This window comes from Tiliqua scincoides, chromosome 5 (assembly GCF_035046505.1).
Source record: "Tiliqua scincoides isolate rTilSci1 chromosome 5, rTilSci1.hap2, whole genome shotgun sequence".
Taxonomy (NCBI): Eukaryota; Metazoa; Chordata; class Lepidosauria; order Squamata; family Scincidae; genus Tiliqua; species Tiliqua scincoides.
The window spans coordinates 138,509,716-138,529,656 of record NC_089825.1 but is presented as its reverse complement, the minus strand read 5'-3'; the positions used below and the strand labels follow the sequence as shown (position 1 = coordinate 138,529,656).

The 19,941-nt window shown below is 44.5% G+C and overlaps 2 protein-coding genes across 2 annotated transcripts; both read left to right on the top strand.

The window, feature by feature from the left end:
• Positions 1 to 588: 588 nt before the first annotated feature.
• LOC136653851 (olfactory receptor 4N5-like) lies at positions 589 to 1,500 on the top strand. The gene has a single exon (XM_066630731.1). The coding sequence runs from the start codon at positions 589 to 591 to the stop codon at positions 1,498 to 1,500; it is 912 nt and encodes a 303-aa protein (XP_066486828.1).
• A 13,237-nt stretch (positions 1,501 to 14,737) lies between these two features.
• Positions 14,738 to 15,655, top strand: LOC136653850 (olfactory receptor 4N5-like). The gene has a single exon (XM_066630729.1). It carries the CDS (start codon positions 14,738 to 14,740, stop codon positions 15,653 to 15,655), a length of 918 nt encoding a protein of 305 aa, XP_066486826.1.
• The last annotated feature ends 4,286 nt before the right edge of the window (positions 15,656 to 19,941 follow it).

Here is a 19,941-nt window from a genome sequence, read left to right as displayed (position 1 = left end):
ATGTTGTAATTGTGATAGAGGGGAGCTTGTGTTTGCATTTGAGTTTCCTGCCATGGATTCACAGACTCTTTGTGGAATTTATCTTAGCATTTGCTGTCTGTAAAATGGACAAGTGTGTTCTAGAGTTTTTATCTCTGTGCTCAATCTCTGGGCCTCATTTATTCCTGCAGTTTTGATTGGTAATGTGCTTATTTTCTGAAGTTACACACACCAGTAACTCTTTGAACAGAGGCTGTATGTTTGTGTCTGTGTGTGTGTGTGTGTGTGGGGGGGTATTTCTCTTCTTTCATTTATTGCCCTATTCCTTCCACTAACTTTTGACTTCAGTTAACATTTGGATTTTATAAAATTACTGCTCACGCTGGATATTGAACACATGGCACAGCTAAACATCTGGATTTTCTCACTGAGCATCCACTAAGAAGTGAACTGCAATCTAGCTGGACCTCCCAGCCATACGTCTCCTCCTGAGCTTAATGATTCTTTGCATTATAACAAATTCTGTCAAGAGTTAGGGAAAAAAAGATGTAGCATTTTCTATTTCTGCATCTCCGCCACTATTCCACTGCAGGTCTGTGCACTGTAAGGATGGACCATGGAAATCATACAGTAGTGACAGTGTTCGTTCTCCAGGGACTGTCACAGAGATGGGAGCTGCAGCTGTTCCTCTCTACTCTCCTCCTCTTCTATGCCATCATCCTTCCTGGGAATATCCTGATCATTGTGACTATTTGGAAAAAGCCCCGTCTGGGATCCCCCATGTTTTTCTTCTTGGCTAACCTGGCCTTGATGGACATCTGCTACAGCTGCGTCACCCCTCCAAAGATGATGGCCAATCTCTTCTCTGGCTGTAAAACTATCTCCTACCAGGCCTGCATGCTTCAGATTTTTTTCATCCACTTTCTGGGTGCAGCTGAGACCTGCCTCCTTTTTACTATGGGTGTTGATCGGTATGTAGCCATCTGTCTCCCATTGCACTATGCCACCATAATGACCAGACCGGTTTGCTGGACTTTAGTGATAGGCTCCTGGTCTGCAGGCTTCTTGCACTCCATGATCCAGGTTATTCTCATAATCCCACTTCCTTTCTGTGGCCTCAATGAGCTGGACAATTTATTCTGTGATGTCACCCAGCTCATCAGGCTAGCTTGCACCGATACGTACTCCCTGGAGTTCGTCATGTTTGTGAATAGTGGTCTGACCAACGCAGCATGCTTCATCCTTCTCCTTATCTCATATGGAGTCCTGATGGTCAAAGTGAGGAAGGGCTCCATTAAAGGAAAGAGCAAGGCTTCCTCCACTTGTGTCACTCATATCATCATCGTCTTCATCATGTTCAGTCCTGCTATCTATATCTACTGTCATCCTTTCCAGGACTTCCCCTTCGACAAGGTGGTGGCCTTGTTCCACACTGTGGTCTTCCCCTTGATGAACCCCATGATCTACACCCTGAGGAACAAGGAGATCAAAGCTGCTATGTGGAGATGGATAAAGAAGTGAAAGTGAAATGAAGACAGATAAAGAAGAGAAGTCAGCTCTTTGGAGGGAGCAAGAGGTAAGGGGTTGCTTCATTTTCTCTCTCTCCTTTTTAATTTTATTTCTTCTCCTTGTTCCTCTTCCTTTCTTGTGAGCCACAACTAGGGGTTCCAACTCAGAAGCAATGCCTGGATATATTTATTTTTCCATCATAGTGTACTGTAAAGTTGAAAATTCCTGGAGGCCCTATTAAAAGCTCCAGGATTACCTGGAGAGTGATGCTGATTCCTGAGGACTTTAGGTCAATCCAGGAGGGCCAAGAAAAAGAATGAAGGGGATGAGCATTCTATTCCTACACCTCAAGATAGATAGATCTTCCTTCCTTCCTTCCTTCCTTCTTTCTCCACTCAACTTACAAAAATCTTTATATTTGCTGTTTTTAACAGTGCAAATGATGACTTGACAATTATGTACATTTTTATGAGTGAAAAATTCAAAGAATAAAATGTATTTTTTCCCCTTGGGAGGACCAAATTTTACAATATAGATTTTTTTTTAATTGCTAGTTTTTAATGAACAACGTATGTGAGTTTGTATGTACCCGAATCTGTTCTGTGATTCTTTGGTCACAAAGCATGGAATTTACTGTAAGACGCAGTATTTTCAGAACCTGTGGCATTTCTCTCTTTGAAATGCACATTTCATGCAGGTTCCTGTGTGCAGGTATTGTTGGCAACCTTCAGTCTCGAAAGACTATGGCAGGGGTGCTCAATAGGTGGATCGCGATCTACCAGTAGACCAAAATGAGGCAAAATGAGTAGATCGCGAGTAGTTGGAAGTACATACCTTATGTCAAACTATTTTGACAGCTGAAAGTCCTGCCCCTTTTTACCAGAAATCCCACCCCCTAAGGGGTTCATGTGTCCCCTCAAACAACTCTCCCCAAGACCGTCGACCACTAGGGAGGGGTTTTGTAGCACCCCGACATTTGGTTTGGTGGGAAAAGGAGCCCCACAAAAAGTATTGGAAAGGGTTTCATGTGACCCCTCAAACAACTTTTCCCATTACCACCGACCACTAGGGAAGGGTTTTCTAGCATCCCGACATTTGGTTTGGTGGGAAAAGGAGCCCCCCAATAAAGTGTTGGAAAGGGGTTCATGTGACCCCTCCAACAACCTCTCCCATTACCACCGACCACTAGAGAGGGGTTTTGTAGCACCCCGACATTTGGTTTGGTGGGAAAAGGAGCCCCCCAATCAAGTGTTGGAAAGGGGTTCATGTGACCCCTCAATCAGCTCGTTCCATCACTGTTGACCAATAGGAATGGAATTTGTAGTTCTCGGACCACCGCAGGGACCAATAGGGAATGGGAACAGGCCTGGGCATGCCCTCTGTATTTTAAGGCCCTGGCCTTCGGGGGGAGGGAGAAAGCTGATCAGCCTGATGCAGCCATGGCCTCCCCTCTGAAAAGCTCACCCGCTTTGCCTTCTGGGACCGAGACTCCCCAGTTGGAGTGCGAATCCCCTGCTAGGGAATTGACCAAGATGGAGAGCCCCGAAGAAGAGAAGGAGAACGTGCTGCCTTCTGAGGGGGGGGAGACCCCGGTCAGACCCGCGGATTCTCAAAACTACGTTCGCAAGCTATTCAAGTTGGAGATCTGCGATGAGCCGGAGACCCCAGACAGACCCACTGATTCTCAAAGCCTACCACAGGCACCTATGAAGAGAAGCAAAAATGTAGGCATTATGAGGAGGAGGAGGAGGAGGAGGAGGAGGAGGATGACGTGTTACCGTTTCCATCTTTGAACCTGGTTTACCAATTTGCAATGGAAGAACCACCTGTACCTAGAGAACCTGAAGGAGAGGTAAATTATTGTGCTTGAGTGCATACGTGAGTGTGTTGCCTGAAAAGTAAAAATCAAAAAAATACTTATTTGTGTTTTTTTTTTCTGTAGGCTATTCCAAAGAAGGACGCTTTCAAAACATTACAAAACCTATGTCTGAAAGTAAACCACAGAATGTGGAACACCTTCTAAATGTCATCAATTGCCATGACCCAACTGAAATCTAACCATAAAGGTGCTCTCATGATTACATCATCTTATTCACTGACAGGTGAAGACAGCTCTGAAGTTCAAAGCAGCATTAAGTATAACTGGAAAATGGGTGTATAATATTCTGTTAAAATACTAAATGGCAAGGTGTTGTAAAGTAATAGCAGCAGCTAATAAATAATGTGTCCCCATCCAACATATTAAACTGTCTTATACTCAGTCAGACCATTAGTCCAGTATTGTCCACTGTGGCTTGCTTTGGCTTTCTAGGGTTTCAGTCCTCAGGGTTCTCAGTCCTGACTGGTATGGACAGGGATGAACCTTGTACTGTACTGCTGAGCTGTGGCCCCTCCTCCCATCATCACAACACTTCAGATTTATCCAGGCAAATGAAATAATTGCAATGTATGCTGATCAGGTTTACCTGAATATTTTATTATTACTTGTAAGGGGCAGATATTGTGGTAGTCTCAACCTTATAAATATTGTTTTAGTATGCATGATGTTTTCTTCAGCTTTGAAACTAATGGACATTGTGGCAGTAGTTACAGGTTAGAATTTGACCCCCAGGTGGGACAAAATAATGTTCTAAAGCAAGGGTGGCCAACCTGCAGCACAAATGCTACTAGTGGCACACTGACTCTTTCTGATTGGCATGCATGAAGTTGCCATATATTTTTGAAAAACTTTTAAATGATAACAAAGAATTATTACAAAAAATAGCAAAGAAAGAAAACTGCAGTTTACAGTTTGCTTGCTTTCTTTGCTACTTCTTACACAACAAACCTTCAAGTTTCTAATGCTGCAGTGTGCACACTAAGAGTGGCCACACCTACTGTGCTTGACTTGCTTTGACTGAAAAACAGGCAGTAAGGTAAGAAAAGAATTTTGAATAGGAGAGAAAGTCAATAGGGCAAATGCTAGAGAGCTGCATTTCACTAACAGGCATGTCACTTGCTTACCCAAGAAGTCTTGGGGTGGGCTGTGGAAGGCAGCAGGGGACAAGCGGGACAGCGCAGAGATGACCAATGAGATCAGCAAAGGCCAGATGGCCCAGCTGTGTGGAGATACTATCTTTGAGAAAATCAGTCACAAATAGGTCCTGGCTAAGTTATCATCTTTGATAACAAGAAAGTGAGCAAGCAGAGGGGGGCTGGGCTGTGCAGAAGGGGAGTGAATACATGTTATATAGACTTTGAAATGGGTTCCACAAGGCCAGACTAAAGGTCCATGCAAGCTGTCTTTCTGGCCTCATCAGCAGTCAGCCAGGTGTCTTTGGCAAGCCCCAAATAAGCAACAGCATTCTCATGTTTTTTGCTCCGTACCATCTGGTACTTGGAGACATACTGCTCTTGAACTTGGAGGCTCTATTTAGCTAGCTTGATAATCACTAAAAAAAGACATTAAAGTGGAGTGACATGTTCAAGATTTTCTACATAAAAAGTGGCACATCTTGTGCTGCGGGTTGGCCACCCTGTACTTAAGATTACAGTGTGGGTTCTTTGTTTCCTCACAAAATGTTAATTTCCACCTACTGATTAAATCTCTGCCTACTAGTTTCCTTGTATCTAGAGTTCCTCTTTTTAAATTTCCGTTGCTGCTTTTATATTATGAAATAGCTGTTTTATATTTGAATCTACTCTTATATTTTTAATTTTAAGTGTTTAATTGTTAAATATTTTTATTCAGATGTTTTATCTTCTACATGTTTTACTTTGATGTTGAGTATGAGAACAGTGGTATATAAATCTTTTAAATACATATCTGTCATTGTATTTTTAATTATTTGTATCTTTTTTTGGAAAGCAATCCCAAACTGACTTGAACTAAGTATTTGCTGAAGTTCACCTGTGGCTCACTATTCTCTTTGTATCTCTCCGTATCTAATGAGAGCATAAATATGAAACAAAGCAATAACTTCCCCTCGCCTGAACTTGTCTCCCATGCCATGACACACATGTTGATTACATGTGATTTGACTGTGCCTTCTGACAAATTAATAGCAGGGCTTCATATTACAAAATGTGACACAGATTTGGATGCAACACAGAAGCCCATAAATAGAACGCACAATGCTAAAACATGGTTATATGCTTGATTAGATGCAAACCTTGGACTCAGAGGCTCCCTCTTCCCTTCTGCTTGGCTAGCAGGGAGGTTTAAAGCTTCTGATTTGATATAGAAACATGATCAGACATGATTATTTATTCATCTACATGATTAAATATTTGTGGTTATCTTCTAGTTTATGTTCATATCAATATTTGTATAAACAAATACTGATGTATATAAAGCTGACACTAGAATGGCTGGGAACTTGTTTTGTTCCTCTAATACAGTGATTTTCATCCTTTTTCATCTCATGGCATTAAAATTGTCAAGCCACACCCATCAGATTTTTGACCATTTAGAAGGTACACCATGTTACCAGAGGGGGGCTCACATCCCCCATTGGCCCTACTAATAAATGACCTTCCCACAAATTTCTGTGGCACACCTGTGGACCACTCGCAGCACACCAATGTGCCATGGCACAGTGGTTGAAAATGGCTGCTCTAATATTAATATACTAAAAGTAATATATTTACTATATAATAATAAATAATATTGTGGAAATATTTGTTCCAGTATATTATTTGTTGACATTTAATTCATAAAATAGGCAACGGAGTCCATGTACCTTTATTTGTTTGATTTCATACCGGATCATTTTGTGAGTGTCAAGTGGATCATCACTTGCTGGAACCACCTTTTCACTTGAAATTTTTTGCTCTAATCACTGTAAGAAAATGAAAAAGAAATGTTAATGGCAACAAAACGGATGTTTTCTTATTCCCTTGCTTTTTATTTAGTGTTATACAATACTAGGATTATAAAGTACAGCTACTGTGCTAACATATTCAGTACTATTTATGTTTTTCCCCCAAAGCAAATAACAGAATCTTCAACACCAGAGTTTGAATGGATTGCTTATCTGAATTTCTTCACGTTTCTGGAAATGCAGTCTTCTCTCAGCCAGACACAGGTCAACAACTGGGGGTTAATCCTGAAGGATTGCATTCCAATAACTTGGAAATTTTTCAAACTTTTTGACATGTGAAACAGAATTTGGGGTCTGTTTTTTACGTGACTTCTTTTAAGATTTATGGTGTGAAAATAAAAACATACTAACTTACCAACATTTTTGTTTATTGTATGGGCCTGGGAAGAAAAAACTAATTGGAATGTCCAGAAGTGAGGGGTACAGAGATTTTTCCTATAAAAGGGGACACCTTATTGTGTGTGTCAGAACATCTCTCAAAAAAGGTTGCAGTTCTTTTTGGTAAGCATATTGCTCTCTCTCCTTTGCCTTTGGAATTTGTATGTGTTGGGGCGTGTATGTGAATCTGATAGAATTAAATATTGCTTCTCTCTATCAGAATCTGTATGTCAGACTGCTTTTATTCAAGGTTTGTATTTTTCACTCTGCAAGTGCTCTGGGGCATTCTTGGTCTGAGAAAATCTTACACCTGTATCGCTGGCTGCATAATTTTGTATGATTGTACTATGCCAACCAGCATGTCTGTGTGAAACTTGCCTCTCTCTCTCTCTGTGTGTGTGTGTGTGTGTGTGTGTGTGTGTGTGTGTGTGTGTGTGTGTCAGAGGCCTAATAGGCTGTCTTTAATTCAGGGTCTGTTTTGTTCACTCTGCATGTGCTCTGGAGCATTCATGGTCTGAGTAAAACTTCCATATGCTGGCTTATTCAGGAAATATGCTTTTTCATGTGTTCTGTGTTCCTGTGTGAATCTGTTAGAAATAAAAAAATGCTGCCTTTTTTCATGAGGGGGAGATGGTCAGGCTGCACAGTTTTTTTTTGGAATGTTCCTTTTCACCTGTATGATTTGAATTTTGGTCTTCCCAAGGCTAAGGAACAGAGGGCAGTTCCTCTGAGGGTGTGGGGGATGTGATTCAGTACTAGTTTGTTTCGTATGTTCCCCCCATCACCAGAACTCCCCAAATCCACTGCTCCAACAGGTTGATTCCAACCATTTTTCTCCCAACAGACCCGTCATGCTGGAGGCAGAAAACTTCACCCTCTTCATTAAGAACAGCATCCGCTTTCCACTCTTCAATTTTGAGAAGTGAGTCACTAGAGTGACTCTAGAGTAAGAAACTCAAGCTCACATTGCATTTAGTAGATTTTTGGTGAACTTTGGTTAAAAACAACCTGCCAAAAAGTCATCTGCCACAGAAATGCCCCATGGCTGATGTGACTTATTCCCTGGGGATTGTTGGAGGCCCTGTGTGTCAAGAGAAGGAAACTGTGGCACAGACCAACAATAGCTGTGCTGCAGCAGCAGTTGTGTCTTATCAAGATAAAATGTATGTTATATATGTTCAGCATATATGTTGAACCAGAGTCAACCGCTGAAGGATCAGATCTCCATCAAATATGCTCTGATCTGGATAAAGTATCTGGATAAAGTATCCCCCACACCCTCAGAGGAATTACCCTCTGTTCCTTAGCCTTGGGAAGCCCATTTTGATCTGGATAAAGTATGCATACATTGTAGAAGGTACCACTAAATGTCTCTCTTGATCAAGTGCATTTGATCTGAGCTCTTGACCAAGAGTCAACTGTTGCCAAAGAAAGTAATCATTCCTCCCTTTGTTATCAGTTTGCATCTTAATATAATAGCATAATATAATAATGTAGGCCACCCACACAAGAGAATTCTCAGCTTCAAGGAATATTTGCCCACAAACAAAAAAACTCTGGGTGAATGGGACAGTATGATTCCACTGACCACTTTTCCAACTCTGTTTGAAGGTATACAGTGTGAGCAATAGTATCTTACTTTGAACGAATCAGGGATTGGGCTCTCCAACCACTTACACAGGTACAGAGTCCATCTCTGCAGGGCACCAACCCTGGATCTCACAGGTCTGGGAAGTGGCACTGTAATTAACACAGCGGCCAGTCAGTATCCCTGTAGAAGGAAACAACAGCCTGTCATGCCAACATTACAGTAAAAACCAAAGTTCAGTGTAATATGAAGCTACCTCTTTTCTCAAATCCTTTCAATGAATTTTGTGTCTCAGATACGGACACTATTTGCAATTCTTCAGTTCATGTTAATATGCCTAATATAGCCCTTAGCACTGAACACATTTGCTCACCCACAAATTAGACCACGCTTAAGACCAAACCATCAGAGATCAGAGAGAAACATCATGCATACTAAAATAATATTTATAAGGTTGAGACTACCACAATATCTGCCCCCTACAAGTAATAATAAAATATTCAGGTAAACCTGATCAACATACATTGCAATTATTTCATTTGCCTGGATAAATCTGAAGTGTTGTGATGATGGGAGGAGGGGCCACAGCTCAGCAGTACAGTACAAGGTTCATCCCTGTCCATACCAGTCAGGACTGAGAACCCTGAGGACTGAAACCCTAGAAAGCCAAAGCAAGCCACAGTGGACAATACTGGACTAATGGTCTGACTGAGTATAAGACAGTTTAATATGTTGGATGGGGACACATTATTTATTAGCTGCTGCTATTACTTTACAACACCTTGCCATTTAGTATTTTAACAGAATATTATACACCCATTTTCCAGTTATACTTAATGCTGCTTTGAACTTCAGAGCTGTCTTCACCTGTCAGTGAATAAGATGATGTAATCATGAGAGCACCTTTATGGTTAGATTTCAGTTGGGTCATGGCAATTGATGACATTTAGAAGGTGTTCCACATTCTGTGGTTTACTTTCAGACATAGGTTTTGTAATGTTTTGAAAGCGTCCTTCTTTGGAATAGCCTACAGAAAAAAAAAACACAAATAAGTATTTTTTTGATTTTTACTTTTCAGGCAACACACTCACGTATGCACTCAAGCACAATAATTTACCTCTCCTTCAGGTTCTCTAGGTACAGGTGGTTCTTCCATTGCAAATTGGTAAACCAGGTTCAAAGATGGAAACGGTAACACGTCATCCTCCTCCTCCTCCTCCTCCTCCTCCTCCTCATAATGCCTACATTTTTGCTTCTTCTTCATAGGTGCCTGTGGTAGGCTTTGAGAATCAGTGGGTCTGTCTGGGGTCTCCGGCTCATCGCAGATCTCCAACTTGAACAGCTTGCGAACGTAGTTTTGAGAATCCGCGGGTCTGACCGGGGTCTCCCCCCCCCTCAGAAGGCAGCACGTTCTCCTTCTCTTCTTCAGGGCTCTCCATCTTGGTCAATTCCCTAGCAGGGGATTCGCACTCCAACTGGGGAGTCTCGGTCCCAGAAGGCAAAGCGGGTGAGCTTTTCAGAGGGGAGGCCATGGCTGCATCAGGCTGATCAGCTTTCTCCCTCCCCCCGAAGGCCAGGGCCTTAAAATACAGAGGGCATGCCCAGGCCTGTTCCCATTCCCTATTGGTCCCTGCGGTGGTCCGAGAACTACAAATTCCATTCCTATTGGTCAACAGTGATGGAACGAGCTGATTGAGGGGTCACATGAACCCCTTTCCCACACTTGATTGGGGGGCTCCTTTTCCCACCAAACCAAATGTCGGGGTGCTACAAAACCCCTCTCTAGTGGTCGGTGGTAATGGGAGAGGTTGTTTGAGGGGTCACATGAACCCCTTTCCAACACTTTATTGGGGGGCTCCTTTTCCCACCAAACCAAATGTCGGGGTGCTAGAAAACCCTTCCCGAGTGGTCGGTGGTAATGGGAGAAGTTGTTTGAGGGGTCACATGAACCCCTTTCCAACACTTTTTGGGGGGCTACTTTTCCCACCAAACCAAATGTCGGGGTCTACCTGTAGGGCGCTTTCCTTGCATGAGTTCTCCATAGAGGAGATCGTTTGGGATCCGGACATCATCCATTCTCACAACACGACCAAGCCAACACAGGCGTCTCTGTTTCAGCAGTGCATACATGCTAGGGATTCCAGCACATTCCAGGACTGTGTTGTTTGGAACTTTGTCCTGCCAGGTGATGCCGAGAATGCATCAGAGGCAGCGCATGTGGAAAGCGTTCAGTTTCCTCTCCTATTGTGAGCAAAGAGTCCATGACTCGCTGCAGTACAGAAGTGTACTCAGGACGCAAACTCTGTAGACCTGGATCTTGGTATGTTCCGTCAGCTTCTTGTTGGACCAGACTCTCTTTGTGAGTCTGGAAAACGTGGTAGCTGCTTTACCGATGCGTTTGTTTAGCTCGGTATCGAGAGAAAGAGTGTCGGAGATCGCTGAGCCAAGGTACACAAAGTCATGGACAACCTCCAGTTCATGTGCAGAGATTGTAATGCAGGGAGGTGAGTCCACATCCTGAACCATGACCTGTGTTTTCTTCAGGCTGATCGTCAGTCCAAAATCTTGGCAGGCCTTGCTAAAATGATCCATGAGCTGCTGGAGATCTTTGGCAGAGTGGGTAGTGACAGCTGCATCGTCGGCAAAGAGGAAGTCACGCAGACATTTCAGCTGGACTTTGGACTTTGCTCTCAGTCTGGAGAGGTTGAAGAGCTTTCCGTCTGATCTGTTCCGGAGATAGATGCCTTCTGTTGCAGTTCCAAAGGCATGCTTCAGCAGAACAGCGAAGAAAATCCCAAACAAGGTTGGTGCAAGAACACAGCCCTGCTTCACACCGCTTCGGATGTCAAAGGGGTCTGATGTGGAGCCATCGAAGACAACAGTGCCCTTCATGTCCTTGTGGAAGGATCTGATGATGCTGAGGAGCCTGGGTGGACATCCAATCTTGGGGAGAATCTTGAAGAGGCCATCCCTGCTGACCAGGTCGAAGGCCTTCGTGAGATCTATGAAGCCTATAAAGAGTGGCTGTCGTTCCCTGCATTTCTCCTGCAGGTGTCTAGTATTATGGCAAGTATTACTGGCAGTCATAACATAGTTCTGGGTAGATGGGCAACACTGTGAAGTGGGAGGGGGGTGGAAGCATAGCACCCAAAGTTGAATAGGACCAAGTTAGAGTTGAAACCTCAACTTGGGGGTTGTTGTCTTTAAAAAAATCTCTCTCAAGAGCAATGATTTCTGAAGTTTTTGGCTTACCAAGAAAAGTGCTTCCTAAGATCATGTCATATGAAGGTACAGTTGTCTCTTGTAAGATGATTACAAAATTAGACCACAACTCAAAGAAATCTTCCTTATGGCTCCCTCTTGTCACACTTTGTGCTTTGGGTCATAAGTGAGCCAAGTCCTTTTATTACAGTGGATGGCAAAAGTCTCCCAAAGTTGTAAGCTGATCTGAACATCTGAGGGCCATTTCACACATGGCAAAGATGTAAATCTGTGTGTTGATTCAAGTGGAAACTGCAGCTAATCCAACACTCTGGCAAGGGCATTGCTGTAATTCTTATACATAGCCCACTAGATGTTGGTGGCTGGATTTAGACTATTGAATATCAGGTCCTATCCAAGAATCTGGGATATGCACAGATATTTCCATAAAATGGGTGCTATTCCAACTACAACTGCTTTCTGTAGCAGGTGTGAGTGATTTCATTTACACCTATGATCCTCAGGTGTTTTTCTGAGTCTTTTAGTTTGTGCCTAGAGGGCCGACAACACTTGGTACAATTTTAGCCTCGACTTCAGTTTGCAAATCTTTATATTTCATGACTCTGTTCTGTTCTTTCTCTTCAATCTTGCATCTCCAGGTATTGCCATATCTACTATTAATAGTTAACATATCTATAAACCACTTTAAAACAAAAAATATTGTATGGCTATTCGATATAGAGCAGGGGTGTCCAAAGTTTTTGGCAGGAGGGCCACATTAGCTCTCTGACACCGAGTCGGGGGCCGGGGGGAAAAAAGAATTAATTTACATTGAAAATTTGAATAAATTTACATAAGTTTTCATAAATGAATATATTAAAGATGAAATTATATGAATGAATGAAGGTCTTGCAATAGCTCAAGGCCTATAAAAGGCCTTGCACAAAGCAAGGCTGGCCTTTCCTTTGCTGCCGCTGCTGCATCACAGATGTGAAAGAGCAAGCAGTGGAGGGAGCTCTCACCCCACAGCTCACACGAGAGGTCAAACAGTCGCCCTCACGCTGAGAGCAGTTGCGTTGGGCCAGTGCTGGCTTCAACAAATCTCCGGAGGGCCAGAGGCTCATTGGAGACTGGGGGCTCCCTGAGGGCCGCATTGAGAGGCCGCGAGTGCCGCAAGCGGCCCCCGGGCTGGGGTTTGGGCACCCCTGACATAGAGAAACAGGATTTGCAAGATGCAGTCCATAAGTCTTGTTCACCTCCATACGTAGGTCGTTCATGGCCCTCTGATTTGGGTTCAAGCTATCTACATGTGTTCACCTCAGATTCGTAGAGCCTTTACGCAGGGTAGGTTTAATATCTTACCTATAAATGTACTAAGAGCAAGATTTAATAGACCATTGGAGAGTCCCCAGTCATGTTCTTGCAACCTGACCTCAAAAGAGTCCTTGACCCATGTACTTTTGCTTTGTATCAACTATATTGATTCATGCCATCGATTTCTATATCCATTCCTGGAAAGCTTTCATGGTTCAGATACATACTTGGTCCGGTACTTGTTGGATGGGAGAAATGGAGACTGCTTAAAAGAACAATAATAAGAGGCCCAGCGGAAGTGTATACGTGGATCTGGTGGTGGATCTGGTGGTGATGGCATCTGCTGGATCCTCCAGGAGCAGCTTCCCCACCGCCTTTCTCTCCTTCGAAATATAGCAGCTGAAGAGCCGGTGCAGGTCCAAGGAGACCCACTGCAGGGCAGAAGGCCAGCTTTGAGTTAAGGACATCCACTGTACATACCACAGTTTTTTTCCCCCTCTTGGTTATTTGGTTACAACCTTTGACAGAATAACAGAATACAGATAATTTAATCCAGTTTGTTGCATTGTATTCAGCATTAAATTATCTCTGTAATAACATTTTAATTTATGCTGTTTGTCTGAAAACAACAGCCATCAGATCTCATCTATACAAATATTCCAAAAGGGAGCCAGAGTTTTAGCCACTAGTCTACTATCCTTGAAAAAGAACTGAAAAAAGCATTCGTTTATAGGCTCAACTGTTTAATAAGGCCCTTGGGGACAAGTGGCACACCAGGGCTCAGCCTGCATCTCCTCACCTCTGGCTCTCCCAGGGCCAGAAGCAAGAAAGCTGTGAGGATCAAGGCCCCTTGTGCTGCTTGAGGGAGGCCTTCTCTTTGGAGGGAGCAAGAGGTAAGGGGTTGCTGCTCTCTCTCTCTCTCTCTCTCTCTCCATTCTTTGATCTCAAAACACAAGCATGGAATTTAGGGTATGATGCACTATTTGAAGGACCTGTGGCAGTTCTGTTTTTAAAATGCACATTTCATAAACTGCATATTTCTGGGCATTATGGCTGTGAATCTACACTGTGGATATAGCAGGGACGTGCGGTGGGTGGGGAGGCAGGTGCGGCAGAGCATCCCCACCGGAGTCCTTTGAAAAGCGCCACTGCCGTGTGAGGCACTCAAGCACTCAGCCCACATGCTCTGCATGGGTTGTGGTCTGGCCCTCCTGCCAAGCATAACACGGATGAAGAGACAGACAGGAACACCCGGCTATGCAGAGGCCATTTTCTGTCTTTAGCACGTACTGATGGTACATTGAGTAGCAGTGATTTATAGCATAGGATGGGCCATTGATGGGCAGGAAGTTAAGTGAAAGAAGAAAAGGTAGCCTCAGAAGACAAAAAAATACAGAGTGAAAGGTGAGTCTCAAGCTGGTAATTTATACACACAATTTTTCTCAGGAGCAGAGAATTCTGAAGTCCTTTTCTTACAAGGAAATGATTTCTTGAAATGTGTTTGCTAGAAGGTTATGTCTTCAGAAGCACCAGCTGCAGAATAAATCTTCCAGAACGTACCACCTTGTGACGCCCCCCTCTCTCATATGTGTGGGGGGGGGCACCCAAGACCCAAGTTGTTGGATATTGTTTGGAGGAATTTCAAGATTTCCCACAAGTTAGATGGCTATGAAGAGGAAGACACTGCCAATCCCAGTTCTCTGAGGAGTGCTCTGAATTCATAACATTGCCTTTCACATGGAGCTGAAGTTGGCTCCTGGTGATTAGAGATCATTACGTAAGTGGAATGCCCAGACATAATTCTCCTAGCTAGCCCACCCACTGATTCCATGTATCTCAAGGTGTATAACGCTGACAATGCTGTAGCTGAATCACATGTTCGATTGCAGGACTATGCACTGTAAGGATGGAGCAAGGAAATCACACAGTGGTGACGGAGTTCATTCTCCAGGGGTTATCACAGAGATGGGAGCTGCAGCTGTTCCTTTGTGCCCTCCTCCTACTCTTCTATATCATCATCCTACCTGGGAACATCCTGATCATTGTGACAATATGGAATGACCCCTGCCTGGGATCCCCCATGTTTTTCTTCTTGGCCAGTCTAGCCTTGCTGGACATCTGCTACTGCTGCGTCACCCCTCCCAAGATGATGGCAAATCTCTTCTCTGGCCACAGAACCATCTCCTACCAGGCCTGCATAGCTCAGATCTTTTTTATTCATTTCCTGGGTGGGGCTGAGATATTCCTTCTAATTGCCATGGCTCTGGATCGCTATGTGGCCATCTGCCACCCACTGCGTTATGCCACTGTAATGACCAGGATGGCTTGCTGGACGATGGTGGGAAGTTCATGGGCCGGAGGCTTCATGCATTCCATTATCCAGGTCTTTTTCATCCTTCCACTTCCCTTCTGTGGCCCCAATGAGTTGGACAATTTCTTCTGTGATGTCACCCAGTTCATCAAGCTAGCTTGCACCAATACCTACATGACAGAGTTCATTATGTTTGTCAGCAACAGCCTGGTCATTGTCGTAGGCTTCATCTTCCTCCTCATCTCCTATGGGGCCCTGCTGGTCAAAGTGAGGACAGGTTCCAGACATGGGAAGAGCAAAGCCTCCTCCACATGCATTTCCCACATCATCATTGTATTTATCATGTTTGGTCCTGCCATCTACATCTACTGCCGCCCATTCCAGAACTTTCCATTTGACAAGACTGTGGCCTTCTTCCACACTGTGGTCTTCCCTTTGATGAACCCCATAATATACACACTGAGGAACAAAGAGATCAAAGCTGCTATGTGGAAATACCTGAAAAAAATATAGAATTTGAAGGAATGAGTCACAGAAAACCAGAACATACTAGGAAAGGAAGGCTTTGCTTTTTCAAAAATGTTGTTCTTATGTTCAAGATTCTTGTAGTGGAGAGTCACACACTAGTGAGTGTCTGGTAACTCTGCAGAAACTCTGTTAGAGGTATGAAATGTGTGGTTGAATCATCTCCACCATGAAGTGCTTGTTACAAATTAATTCAAACAATAGACCCCCAGCAGGCCTCCAGACAGTTCTGGGCTGTGTTGGACTATTTGCAGCAGTGACATGCAGTGGGTGGGGTGGCAGGGCCCCCCACTGGAGTCCTTCGAAAAGCGTCATTGCAATTTGAGGTGAGCAAGCGCTCACAGCACACGTGCAAAAGTGCATGGGTTGTGTGTGCTTGCGTGCCTCACGCGGTGGCGGCATTTTTTGAAGCCTCTCCTCCCTCCCCACTCATCACACAGTCCTTGTGTTACAGTAATAATGCCATATGATTTACTCAGTAACTGTAATTACTTGCCAAGATTACCAAATCTCAGCATTGAAAAAGACTTGAAGTGTATATATGTTGCATTCCTTAAACATAAAATGTGGGATATGCTCTCTCATGATGATAATAATGAAGAGTATTCATAATAAATAAAATCATACAAGAGTTCAGTGTAATATTCAATCTATTCTATGAGTCATTTTGAAAAGCAATGTTAGGATTGAGTGTTTATGCCAAATAAAGGTTTTGATGTTGTTGTTGTTGTTGTTGTTAGGATTGAGCAGGCATAATCTGTGGAGAAACCTCCTTTTACAGAGTATTTCATGTTCAACCAGAGCTTGCTTGAAAGCTGTGACTGATGCTGAGGTTGATCCACATCCATCACTCATGTCTCTTGGTAACATCTCATTGGAGCAGACATATGGCGGAATGTCACTGTGCTCAGCATTTTTCCATTCACCACCATGCAGTAGCCCATGAAGTAACATGGGGGGGGGGGAGGAAATGCTACACCAGATGGCATCACATAAGATGTTTGCATCACCAGATGTGACCAGGAAATGTGTAGGAAATGAGGCAAACCCACCTCACCGGGATATTGTGAGACTAAGGGTGCAATCCTAATGCGCCCTTGGGACCCCGCTAGTCCCTTGTGCCTGCCCAGGAGTGTCACAAAAGTGCCATAAAGCACTTTTGCGCCACTCAATGGGCAGATAGGCTGGTGTACAGATGTGCACTAGCCTCCCTGTGCCGATGCGGGCCCCAGGGAGAGGGTGAGCTCAGGGATGCAGGGGTCTGGGGAAGGGCATGGGGACGGCAGGGAGGAGGTGGGAGAGAGGTGTTTTGGGGCGGGAGGAGGGCAGGCATTCCCAGGGGTAGTCAGATGGGGAGCGGGATGCGGGCCATGATCCAGTGGTTATGCCGGATCCTAACCCCATTCCCAGGCGTCCCAGTCCCGAGTTGCTCCAATTTGTGCTACCTCTTAAATTGGTACAGATTGGAATAGCCCCATTGGGGCTGCTGTGGCTTTACCCAGGTAAGGGGTAAGGGGAAGCAATTCACCTTGCCTCGGGCTGAGCCACTTTCAGACCTGATGCCTGCTTACCTGTCTCAGACCCCCCTCCCCCAGCCAAACCTGTAGCAACCATCAATACAGTGAAACAAAGAACCAAAATGGGGGCGGAGGCAAGAAAAACACAGGAAAAGCATGAAATTAGGGGAAAGCTTTTCTGCTCATTAAGCTTAAAAGAATTCACTGCTCAGCTATCAGTTGGCAATTCTTCTTGGCAAACTAACAAAGCATCTAGCTAGCTAACCACAGACATTGGCGAGAGATAAACTTTAGAAGGCAACACATATTTTAGTTAGATAAAGACAAGGCTATTCCTTTTTTTTTTTAAAGTAAGGAGGAGGCGAGAAGAAGTAGAAAGTACCAGGAAAAACTTCTGCCTTTGAAAACTCTCTTTGTTTGAATTGCAACTAAAACAGATAACAACGAGCAGATGGGCATCGTTTGACAGAATACCCATCTTAGCAAAGACAGTCTACCTGTGTCCACCTATAGTTTTAAAGATTGTTATTCTTTCATGCTTTTTAGAGCAAAAGACAGTGTCATTACCTTAGCTAGAAGCCTTGCATTAAAACACTGGCAGAATTATTTTAGAAGCTGTTTGTAACTTTCACAAAAGTCTCACAGAAGCTGGGACTTTGAGCTTCAAAGACTGTTAATAAGGAAGAGACACAAATAAGTAAAATAGTCTTTGCCCTAAAGTGTAACCAACATATATGGAGACGTAGTAGTCATTAGAAATAAGTTTTAACTGCTTGATTTTATTAAAAGCAATAAGGCTTGACTAAAGATGCTTGAGTCTCAGAGTCTGGAATGAACTCAGATGAGCAAATACCAGTTTGGGCAGACAACTTTGGCAGAGGCAGATGTCTTGGCAAAAGCTTTCGCTAAGCCTGTATCTCTGTAGACTGTATTGTAACGCTTTAGAAACATGTTTGGAATAAAACAAGATAAAGGAACACAGAAGAGATAAGACAGGTAGCTCAAGCAAGGCCATCCTAATCATCCTGGAGAGGAGGGAAACAATCCCCTAGGGGGGATCCCTTCTCCAGGGGATGGGCCCGTATCCGAGCGCACTCAGGATACTCCTCGGCGGGAGGGGGGTCGGGGGCTTCTTGTAGTGGGGGATTCGATTATTAGAAACATAGAGAGGGGGGTTTGCGACGGATGTGAGGACCGCATGGTGACTTGCCTGCCTGGTGCGAAGGTTGCGGACATCACTTCTCGTCTAGACAGGCTAGTAGACAGTGCTGGGGGAGAGGTAGCGGCTGTGGTGCATGTCGGCACCAACGACGTGGGCAAGTGTAGCTGGGAGGTCCTGGAGGCCAAATTTAGGCTTTTAGGCAGGAAGCTGAAAGCCAGGACCTCAAAGGTAGCGTTCTCTGAAGTGCTACCTGTTCCACGCGCAGGGCCAGCTAGGCAGGCGGAGATCAGGGATCTCAATGCGTGGATGAGACGGTGGTGTAGGGAGGAGGGGTTTAGATTCGTTAGGCACTGGGGAACGTTTTGGGACAAGCGGGGCCTGTACAAGAGGGACGGGCTCCATTTGAACCAGAATGGAACCAGACTGCTGGCGCATAACATTAAAAAGGTGGCAGAGCAGCTTTTAAACTGATCCCTGGGGGAAGGCCGACAGGAGCCGAGGGGCATCCGGTTCGGGACTCCTCATCCCTATGGGATGAGGATGGAGAGGTTAGAGAACAACAAGACAAAGGTAGGGTAGGAGAAGAAATTGGGAAAGGTAGGGTGATGGGATGTGATAGACGGTTTGGCACAATGAGAGGATGCGGGGACAAAGGAGCGAATAAGCAGCCCATCCTGGGGCATTCCGTGTATAAATGCTTTTATGTGAATGCCCGAAGTCTACGAGCAAAGGTGGGAGAACTGGAATGTCTGGTGACAAGGGAAAATATTGACATAGTGGGCATAACGGAAACCTGGTGGAATGCGGAGAATCAGTGGGATACCGCAATCCCGGGCTATAAACTCTACAGGAGGGACAGGCAGGGGCGTGTTGGAGGTGGGGTGGCCCTTTATGTTAAGGAAGGGATAGAATCCAGCAAAGTAGAGATTGAAGGTGGGTCCGACTCCACCGTAGAATCTCTGTGGGTTAAATTCCCAGGCTTGTGCAGCGATGTAATACTGGGGGCGTGCTATCGTCCTCCAGACCAGAAATCTGATGGGGACCTTGAAATGAGGAAACAGATCAGGGAGGTGACAAGGAGGGACAAGGTTGTAATCATGGGGGACTTCAATTATCCTCATATTGACTGGGTCAATTTGTGTTCTGGTCACGATAAGGAAACCGGATTTCTTGACGTGCTAAATGACTGTGGCTTAGATCAGCTAGTCACGGAGCCCACCAGAGGACAGGTGACTCTGGATTTAATTTTGTGCAGTACGCAGGACCTGGTTAGAGATGTAAACGTTACTGAGCCATTGGGGAACAGTGATCATGCTGCGATCCGTTTTGACATGCACGTTGGGGGAAGAATACCAGGCAAATCTCTCACAAAAACCCTTGACTTCCGAGGGGCGGACTTCCCTCAAATGAGGAGGCTGGTTAGAAGGAGGTTGAAAGGGAGGGTAAAAAGAGTCCAGTTTCTCCAGAGTGCATGGAGGCTGCTTAAAACAACAGTAATAGAGGCCCAGCAGAGGTGTATACCGCAAAGAAAGAAGGGTTCCACTAAATCCAGGAGAGTGCCCACATGGCTAACCAGCCAAGTTAGAGAGGCTGTG

What these genes read in the sequence shown, in the direction of transcription:
- LOC136653851 (XM_066630731.1), top strand. Translation starts at nt 589, where the DNA reads ATGGACCATGGAAATCATACAGTAGTGACAGTGTTCGTTCTCCAGGGA.
- LOC136653850 (XM_066630729.1), top strand. Translation starts at nt 14,738, where the DNA reads ATGGAGCAAGGAAATCACACAGTGGTGACGGAGTTCATTCTCCAGGGG.